The sequence below is a fragment of the Condylura cristata genome, unplaced genomic scaffold, assembly GCF_000260355.1.
Source record: "Condylura cristata isolate star-nosed mole 26May11 unplaced genomic scaffold, ConCri1.0 scaffold00023, whole genome shotgun sequence".
Taxonomy (NCBI): domain Eukaryota; kingdom Metazoa; phylum Chordata; class Mammalia; order Eulipotyphla; family Talpidae; genus Condylura; species Condylura cristata.
Window position 1 is genome coordinate 4368958 of NW_004567124.1, and position 10690 is coordinate 4379647.

Below are 10690 nucleotides of genomic sequence, written 5' to 3' on the forward strand. Positions count from 1 at the left end.
AACAGTGTGTGCAAAGGCCCTGAGGCAGGAGGAAGCAAGGTGTATCTGGGTGGAAAATGGTCAGAGGGCTCTAGGATGTGGCAAGCTTCCAGCTACACCACCACCTGCCACTCTGTGCTCTCCTGTCCCCACTGCTTGCTTGTACATCACACTGGTCTGGCCTACTGAACCCAGATTTGGCCTGAGAAGCTGTCTTAACCCAGGTAGCACTAACAATCAATTGACTTTGGTAACTGAAATAACATGCATCTAACATCCCTATGATAACGTTCCATTTGTGCCTCTTGAGACTAATTCTATCACTCTGACAGCCTTTTGGTCACTGTTTCATTTTCTAGGCAAAGAAAGAGATGTGGAAGATGCACTTTTCTAGCAGGTGTCCCAGGGCACCCCCCCTTGGCCAAGGCAAGAGGGTCAGTGCCAGGCAGGGAGGGTAAACAGTGGACACAAGGAGACTCAGAACCCAAAAGGCCATACGAATATGAATTATATGAATCGTCACCTTTCTGACTTAGTACACTGTGCCAAAGTGGCAAAGCATTGGGCTCAGTGCCAAGACTTTACACCAGGTAGAATCAAGTAATTGACATGTGACTTAACCAGACAGGGAGGACCTCTGGGGCCAGGGTGAGGGTCAGGCCTTTCAGCTTTGCTGCAACTGCCCCAAGAGAGCAGTGCCCCCAGCTAGAGCCATGCAGAGCTCTGCAAATCAGTTCAGAGGAGGGGGGTCACCCAGTGTGCTGGACCTAGGTCCTGAGGACCCCAGGTTGGGGGACTGGAAGTCAGCTCTCTGACCCTTTAGCAGGGCAAAGAGAAGGACAAAGGAGAGGGAGGAGAGAAGGGGGAGTCAGGAAGAAAACTAGAGGAAATGTGTCAAGAGGAGACAAACACCCCCTGAGCCTGGGAATTCTCTGGAGAGGGTCTGGTCTTCCTATTCAGACTGAGTCTCCCTAAGTGTAGATTTTATGGCTCCCCAGGGCAGGGACTGGGCCTCTCTCCTCAGCTGTGGGCTCCTTCAAGTGGAGACGACGTCAATGTGAATGGTACTTGCTCTTTCTCCTAAGGTCCCAGGAGAGTAACTGGTGGAGCTGAGGAAACCCATAGGCTCCCCAAGAACAAGGGAACATCCTCCCCTCTCAATGCAGATGCTCTGGGCAGGTGACCCACCAGCCGCTCTAATCATGGCCTGCTCCCTTTTCCTCTGCGCCCCAGGGTTCACGGATACCTTCAACATGGACACCAGGAAGCCCCGGGTCATCCCGGGCCCCAGGAGCGCCTTCTTTGGCTACACAGTGCAGCAGCATGACATCGGAGGCAAGAAGTGGTGAGTCCATCGTCACGCCCCTCACACTGCTGGACATTTAGGGACAGAAGCAAGGTCTGCCTCCTTCCTGAGGTGGGAGAGGAGATGAGGCCTCTGCTTGGCGCTCTTAGAGTCCAGGGACCACATGAAATGGTGACAATGCCTGCCCCGTCCTCTTTCCAAGATGGCCTCTGCCTACCCTCCCAGCCTCTTCTACTTCCCCTACTGCCTTCTCTGTGTTCAACACTCAAGTCAACTTGCACTGTTTTCCTTTCTCCAGTTCTCCAAACTTCTTTGCACATGTTGTCACTGCCTGTGATGCCTTCTTCACTCACTTGCTTCCTCACTCACCCCACCTCACCATTCAGATTTGGCTTAATCTCTCTCATATATATATATATATATATATGAGAAAGGAGTATCTGTAAGGTAAAACAGATACTGTAAGTGTAGATATCTGCTACAATACAGACCAATGATTTTTTGGTTTGCTTTGATTTGTTTTTTTTTTAATTATTACAAAAGTTTATTTTTACATCATTTTGCACTTTTATTTTTTCCATCTCGATTGTAATCCCCGCGGGTTTCCCATCACCAAATCATCCGTGTGCCACCACCATAGTCCCGTGCATTTCCCTCCCCCCCCCCATTTTTGATCCCATTCCCCACTCCCCCCCCCATTTTTGATCCCATTCCCCACTCCACCCCCACAAAATGTCTCTGGTCTATGGTTGTTCATTATTTTTGTTATTTTCTCGCCTGGTCCATTATACTCCTGCTATGAGTGAAACCATCCGGTATTTTTCTTTCTCTTTCTGGCTTATCTCACTAAACATGATCTTTTCCAGCTCCATTCAAGTTGCTGCAAGAGACCAATGAATTTTTACATATGTCTCTGCCCTTGTAGTCACCTCCAAGAACACAGTTTAGAATATTTGTTGTTCAAGCCGCTTGAACAGCCCAATCAGTGCCCTCTAGGAAGTCACTTTCCTACTGATCGATCCCATAGATTCATGTTGCCTATTTTTGAACTTCATATAAATGATAAAATGCAGTAGGTACTCATCTATACCTGATCTCTGTGTTATTTACTTAATATAGTATCTTTGAGGTTTAACATATTGTTTAATGGCTCATGCTTTATGCTTCTTCACCAAAGTATAGTATTCCACTCTAGCAACATATCACTTTTTCCATTTTATTGAAATATATTAACATATATCACTCTGTACATTAAATATGGAGCATGATGGTTTGATTTACATATATGTAAATCAAAATATTCCAGTGTATGTTTATTCCACAACTTCTTTACCCATCCATTCACTAATGGACACTGGGCATTTTCATGTCTTATAAATGAGACTACTGTGAACACGAGGGTGCAGATTTCTTTTTAATCAATGTTCTTATTTCTTTTACTATATTCCTAGAAGTACCATTGCTAGATACTATAGTTGTTCGATTTTTAACTTTCTAGGATCCTTCATTCTGTTTTTCAAAGCGGCAGTACCAACCACAATTTATTTATTCCTTGTATTGTTCATGAATATTTGGATTTTTCCCATTTTTGGTTGCTACTAATAGAGATGCTACTAACATTTGTCCATTTGTCTTTTGATGGATATATGCACTTGTTTTTATTAGTCACATACACAGGACAGAATTGCTAAAGAACAGGTGTATGTTGAACTTCGGTAGATCTGTCGAGCTCCTTTTTTTAAAAATGATTAAACTTTACTGGTAACATAAGAAATTTCCAATTGCTCCACATCTTCATCAACACTTGGTATTATCAGACTTTTGTGAGTGTATGGTGGCCTCTCACTGTGGCCTTAATTTGCATTTCTCTAGTGACTTTCTATAAATTTATTGACTGTTTTGGTTTTGTGAAGTTGCCTATCATGTGAGGAGTCTAAATGGCCCTTGCATATTTTAAATTGTGTTGTATAGCTTTTTCTTCTTGGTTTACAGGACTCTTAAAATATGTACTCTGTATTCAAAATCCTTTGTGAGAAAGAAGCATTGTAAAGAACTCCTCCTGACGATGGTTTGCCTTTTCATTTTGTCAGTGGCATCTTTTTATGAGCAGAAATTCTTAGCGTGGATAAAAGTTTAATTTATCAATCTTTTCTATGGTTACTGCTTTTTGTGTGTCATCTCAGAAATCTTTGCCTTTCTTAGGAGGCATAATGATAGTCTCCTCTGTTTTCTCCTAGAAGTTTGATTTTTCACTTGCTTATTATGTTTCATCTCAAATCAGTTTGTGTGTGTGATGTGAAATAAAGATCAAAGCCTTTTTTTTTTCCACATGGAAAACCATGCTTTCCATAACAGGCGATCTTGCACCATACGTCAAAAGATTATATTTTCCCTACTGAATGGTGGTTTCATCTTTGTCAAAAATAAGGTGACCATGGATGTGTGGGTCTGTTTTTAGCCTCCATTGTATTCCATTTGTCTGTTTATCTAAACTAGCAACAATAAGCTTTAAAGTCAGTTTTGAAGTCAAGTAGTGTAAATTCTTCCATTTTTATTTATTTATGCATACAAGAACTGGCTTGTAGACCAGAGATGGCAGGGGTGGGGGTGGGGAAGAGCATGAGAGGATTCACCAGAGACAGAGTGGGGAGCAGAACAGGGGTATCTACTGAAATACTCCGCAGAGTGGAGCTGTGGTGGGACAAGAAAGTCTGCTGTGCCATGCGGGTTAGCTCCCCGACCAGGGAAAGAACTCATGCCACAGTGGCTGGTGATAGCTTGATAGCCTGAGACTTTAACTCTGGCACACCCAGGGAGGTCCTCAAATTTGTTTTTCTTTGACAAGTTTGTTGGGTTACGCTGGTTCCTTTGTCTTTTCATATGAGTTTAGAAACAGCTTGCCAATTTTCTCCAATCAAGCTTGCTAAGATTTTGGTTGGAATTACACCGCATTTATCGATTAATGTGGAAAGGAATTAAATCTGAGTAACACCAAGTCTCCCAATCTATGAACATGTGTAGCCTGCCATTTATTTAGTTTTTGAAATAATTCCTTTCAATAATGCTTTGAAATTTTCACTAAAATTCTTACACATCTTTCATAATGTTCATTCCTAAGTATCTTATATTTTATGCTGATTAAAATGGAATGTTCATATATCATTTTCCACCTTTCATTTTTCACCTTTTTGAAGTACTTTTTGAAGTTGTTACCATGTTCATTTAAAATATATTCTACGGCCCTCCCTGGTGGCGCAACGGGTTAGGACACAGCACTTCAAGCTGGCCACAGCCTCAGTGCTTACACCTCCAGGCCAGGCGGGGATTGAACTCATGCTGAAGTGGCTTTAGCTTCTCAGTGCTGTGCTTTAACCCGCTGCGCCACCAGGGAGGGCCCCTACTCATCTTTTTCAACATAACAAAGTTATTTCAAACCCCTTGTTATAATATCTGGGTCATTTCTGGATCTTCTTCCAGTAACTATTTTATCTTATGACTATTAGTTACTATTTCCTGATTCTTTGTTTAGTAACTTCATGGTAATTTTGGTTAACATCATGAACGATGCCTGAGAGGCTATAGAGTATGTGACTTCCTTCAAAGAGTGCTGAGTTTAGTTCTTAGAAGCATTTAAATGCTGCTCAGATCACCTAGCTTTTACCTAGTTTGGGGTCTGGCTACATAGCTTCCAGTTCTGCCTCACTCCGAGGGTGGAGTCTTCACTTCTAAGGCGTGGGATTTTCAGGGTCACAAAAAAAGTTCTTCATTCTGACAGGGAAAGAACGCTAGTATGACCCAAGCACTGAACAGCCTCTGAAAGCTCTGCCCCATACTGTTTGCTGACAGTCTACAGCGTCTCACACTACGCATGCTCAGCTTCAGCCAGCCACGGACCTGCGGTTGACTTTTAGCAGGGTTTGGGGGACTGTGGCTCTCTTCTTTCTGCTTGTCTCTCCCAAATCCTGGTCTTTGCCACCCCAATTCCAATCATTGTTTCCTCCACCCAGAAAGACTGCTACTCTCTGTTTGGGTCCTATTTCCCAGTGCTCAAAAAAATAGTGTCCCCATAGAGAGAGCTGGGGACAAATGGGGACTTAGCCCCTGTGCTTCTTTTCTCAAGTATTGAGCTCTGTATTGATTGCTGTCCAGTGCCTAAAAATAGCTGTTTTTTATATTTTGTCTAGCTTTCATGTTGTGTGTAGCTGGAGTTGAATGTCCTCTTTCATATGCATTTATCAAATTAGATATCATATGTCTGACCATTTCTTTCCATCACTAGACTAGAAGTCTGTGTATAGGACCCCGCAGGTCACTTTTTATAACACTTATCAAACTGGATAGTAATTTCCTGTTTCACTGTCTTTCTTCCTAAAATAAGGGTACAATCTGTGGCATTTAGTAGATGCTCAAAAGAACAGACTTTGAAAGACTGAATTAATGATTTGAACCTCTCCCAACCACCCCAGGCATAAAATGCACATTTTTTTTCTACAAAATCTCAAGGATTACATATTAAATGGAATTGCCCATTCTGAGATAAAACTTGTTTTGGCCAATATTTGCTTAGTAAGCATCTGTTAATAAATTCTAGACTCTGAAAACAGTGATGTAAGTAACGGATGCTTTCACTCGTAAGCAACTCACGAACCAGTTAGGAAGCAATACTAAGATCCTTGAAATAATATTAAAATAATAGAAGACAAAATATGACCTGGTATTATGTTCATCTCTATAAGGACACTTTATCTGAGAGGGTTTTGTAGATCCTTCTCCTGCCTCAATGGCCTTACACCCCCCCACCCCCACCCAGGCCTTCTCTCTGATGGAGCAGGTCACTCCCTACCTCATGGGGGGTCGGCCACTTAGGCCCGCAGCCCACCTCCACACTGACCACCAGCCTCTCCTCCTTGCACCGGAGAGCTGACAGCAGTGTCTTGCTCACAGCAGAAACTTAGCCAGAGTCTGAATGGACAAACCTTGTGCCTGTGCCTCCCTGGAGGCATCTTTGATGCTGAACTTAGATAAGCAGAGAGGCACATAGAAGTGATTCCTGGTCACCTCTGCTGACCCAAGTGCAGCCATACCATCAGCTTTCTAACTGGTGCTGCAGGAGGGCAGGGTCCCCACATCCCAGCCACTTGCCCTCAGCGTGTTTATGCCACACTGGGCAAAGAGAAACAGAGAGGTCTTGGAGCCCCAGGACTGAGTCTGAGGCATAACAGACAGCAGCAGTAGGACCTCTCGGGAGTCCCGACCCTCACTCCTGCAGGCCCACTGCTTATGCTCCTGGATCGCTTCCCCTCCCTGCTTCCTGCTTTGGCCTTCATTTTTTTCTGATGTGTAGACAGCATTTCAGGAGAGACAGAGAGGACCCTTTGGATGCTGAGAATGGGAGGTCGATGCCAGTGTCACTTAAGAGTGGTACATGCTGAGCCAGCGCCAAAAGAAGGACAAGAACAAAACACACGTAGGAGGGAGGCTTCGGGGGAAGCTCTCCCAGCCGCCCTGCACCTCTGCTCATGTACAAAATGAGAATGAACTTACCCATTTCAGGGTGCTAGGCAAGATCAAAGAATGCCCAGAGGGTGAGTATATTTTGTAATCAGTAAAGCAAGAAGTGGAGGGCTCAGTTTCGTGCAGCCAGCAAGCAGCCAGACTAAATATCAAACTTGACAATTTGGTTGAGAGGCTCCCACTGACACAGGCGCTTCCTGCCTGCTGGGTGTGGACCCGGATTCCAGCCTCTAAGGCAGACCCAACACACCTTTGTCAGCATCTCCCGGGCCTGTAGTGGGACCAGAGAATCTATGTTGTAAAACGTTCCCAGGAGGCCCAAGCAGGAAGACAGGGGCTTCTGAGGACCACCGTCCCCATTATGGGAGCGAGGTGTCAACAGGAATCATCTCTCCTCAGGCCCCGCCCAAAAACCCAGTCCCAATGCTGCCTAGAGATGGGCCCACTAGCAGTCTCCCACACCAGCGCAAGTGGGGGCTGGTCCCCCTTTACCAGGCTGCCAGAATTCTGGGACATTGTCCACCAGACTCTGGTAAACAGCTGGAGGATGAGGGAATAACCTGGTACAGTTGCCACTTTGCTTTACTAACTCCTCATCTTCTGTTCTTTGCACCCCCAAATCAATGTCATCCCAGTGCAGGCAAAACTGACACTACACCCTTGCTTCAGACATCTTGAACAGTTTTCCACACACCTTGGTTTTAGCAACAATAACAACACACACAGACACTCAAAAAGGAAAAGAGAAAACAAATTCCTCTTGGGCTGAGTATTCTTTGCTCCTGTTTTCTAAGCACTTGTGTATTTTCAGAGAAACTCAATCCACATGACTCCAATGCATGTACATTGAAATCATTAAGTCAGTTGGTTTTTCAGACCATCTGCTATTCCAGAAGCTCCCGTTAGGGTTGGTGAGGACACCTCTGGGCCTTTGGTCCCTAAAGCAGGAAGCCTCCTGGTGCTGAGAAAAAACAGAACTGGACCCCACAAGATTCCGATTTGTCATCAAAGCTCTCCCCTCCTGGAGAGAGGAGCTCAGCTCTTCACCAGACAGAGTCTTTACCGCCTGACCTCCAAGGTCTTGGCACTGAGGAGCCTGACAGCTCCCAAGGGCTCCACCACAGACCCCTTCGGGACTCTGAGCTTGAAGGGCAGAAACCACAGTGACATGCTAAGCTACAGTGTCAGGGATGTGGGTAACTTGTAAGGGAAAGAGCCTTGTTCCCACTGCACAGGTCAGGCGACCAAGACTCTGAAATGACACAACTAGCAAGTTCCTGAGCCAGGTCTGGGGGCCCAGATCTTAAGCCCAAGAAGACACAGAACAGGATCAGCCACAGCCCCGGTGCTGGTTGGGAACCTGTTCTTCTCCATGGTGTCCTCCCCACCAGCTCCACTGCTGGCCTCCTGACAGCCAGCTGTGGCATCCAGGCCCAGCACCAGCACTATGGCACATTGAGCCAGCCTGGGAGGAAGGGCAGGTGTAGGTTCCCCGTATGCTGAATACCAAGAAGGAGCACACAAAGGATCACAGGAGTTCACGAGAGGGGAGTGAGCCCCTAACTCAGCGGGACTGGGCGGCTAAGAGGGTCAGGAAGGAATGGGCTTCCAGATGGCTGAGATTTCCATGCTCAGAATGGACATGGCTGAGAAGAGTCTAGCAGATGGAGGGCACAGAATGCGTAAGAATACAGAGTGGGAAGGAGACTCCAGGGTTGGAGGAAGGGCACCATCCCATGTGGCTAGAGAACACAGTGTCGCAGCAGAGTCAGGAGCCTAATCCTCGGGCAGGAAACATACCAAGAGTGTAACAGGGTGGTCCCTAGGAAAAGGGGAAATTCCAGGTTCCCTGCCCCACCCAGAAGGAGGGTGGAGCTGAGGAGTGAAAAAGAGAGAAAAGAAGGAATCAGAGAGAAGGCAGCAGGATGGAGAGCCGGAAGGAGATCTGAGGAAGCCACATGGAGCAGCAAGCATATGATGAAGAAACCGGGCTTGTTTCCTGACCCTGAACTGGTAAAGGCAGATGTGGGTGAGAGACCTGCAGGGAGGTGACTACGGCAGTGTTTATATTGATTTTGATGTTGCTCTTTTCCTCCCAGATTTGTCTGGCCATTTCTGACCCTTTTCCATGGGTCCCGGCCAGAAGGTGCTTTAGGCTTGTGGCAGCTTTCAGGCCTTGCTTTGGGCCACTCCCTTTTGGGTGGACTTTTGCCCACGAGGGGATGGGTAACTTCAGGTGTTTGATTTAGACATTATATTTTTTGTCTTCTGTATTGTATACTCACTGTATTAAAGTCCTTTTTCATTGAAGTTTTATATGTTTTCTCTTGATGTAGACGATGGCAGAACCCACTTAGAGCAGGCAGCTTTGGGGCTTCAGCGCCACCCCTCTTTCCCTGTCCTGTAATAGATTTGGTGTCCTAAAACAAGAGGACCTTAAATACCAGAGTGGGGGACTGTAGCTGAGAGTTAATGGGCAGCCAGTGGGGGTTTTAGAGCAGAATGGCTCACCAGAGCGGTCATTTGTTGGGTGATCAATTTGGCCACCACGTGGCGAATGGAATTAAAAGAGGAAAACTTGGAGTCTGGTGAAAGGCTGCAGAAGCATAGATGAGTGGTAGATCCTAGGGGTGGGAATTAATGAGGAGACCTGCTTTATGAGAGTCAGCCATTCATTCATTCATTCATTGTTGTGGAAAGCTTGTGCTAAATCCTAATAAATCAGTGGTGAGCAAAACTGCAAAGTCCTTACCCTGAGCTTTTCTTCTAGTACAACAAGACATATTAGTCTGTTCGTTGTCTGCCAGATGGTGATATATGCAAAAGAGGGTATGGGGGCTTGAGAGTAATAGATGAGAGTGCAGGCTGCTACCCTGTACAGGTTGTCAAGGAAGTCCTCCATGCTAAGGTGCCAGCGATCAGAGACACCAAATGAGGCAGTGAGACAATCATGGACCCCTGAGAAAAGAATATTCCAGAAAGTGTTAGGGCCGTTGGAATATTCAAGAAACAATGAGCAGGCCCACTGGTGGCACAAGGGATTGAAGCACAGCTCTACGAAGCTAATGGCAGCCACTGCAGCATGACTTTAATCCCCGAGCAGAGAGGTGACCCACATGGCACAGCAGACCTCCGCTGTCTCGCCCACTGCTCCCTTCAGCAGCGTATTTCAGTGGATCCACCTGTTCTGTGCCCCACTCTGTCTCTGGTAAATCTTCTCATCTGTGCACCTCTAGCCTGTACCCCAGTTCTTGTATGCATAAATAAATACAATAAATCTTTTTAAAAAGAAAGAAAGAAGCAATGAGTGACTAGAGCAGAGTGAGCCTGGACAAGAACAAAAGAAGTCAGAGACAAAACAGGATGAGAGATGATTGAGGATACTTCTTGCTGGGAGATAGTGAAAAAGCAGAAAAGCAAAAACCAGCAATAGGAGACAGACTTTGGACAAAAGGGTGAGCTAAACATTGGATATGTGTGTTTGAAATACCAGAGGGGCAGGGATGTCTGGCTATCGGGGAGATCGGGGTGGAGACTGTGCATTGGAGAACTACATTCTCAGGGAGAGTTGGAGAGAAGAAAGGGGGTCTGGGGCAGAGCCCTGGAGTGCCTAAGGGTGTGCGCTGGGAGAGGGAGAGAGACCAGTCAAAGGCAAGAACTGAAGGGGGTGTGATGGCCAGAGGCAGAGGAGGGGAGATTTGTGAGACAGAGGAGATGAAGGTGTTCCTGCCCTGTGAGGCCTGGTCAACCAGTGGAGAGGAAGCTGCAGCCACAAACCCCTCTCCCCGAAGCTGCAAAGGGCCCTCGCTGGAGAGGCTGCAGCACAGGCAAACCTCTGCTAGGCTCTGAGCCCTTGGAGGTGTTAGGGAATGCGTGACATTCACGTGCACA

At 46.2% G+C, this 10690-nt stretch overlaps 1 protein-coding gene across 1 annotated transcript in view; it reads left to right on the forward strand.

Annotated features, from left to right (window-relative positions):
* Positions 1–1181: 1181 nt before the first annotated feature.
* Positions 1182–10690, forward strand: part of ITGA11 (integrin, alpha 11) — an 84488-nt gene continuing 74979 nt past the window's right edge. Inside the window, exon 1 of the mRNA XM_012728519.1 lies at positions 1182–1324. Coding sequence (XP_012583973.1) covers positions 1182–1324 — 143 coding nt within the window. The remainder of the gene's footprint in view (positions 1325–10690) is intronic.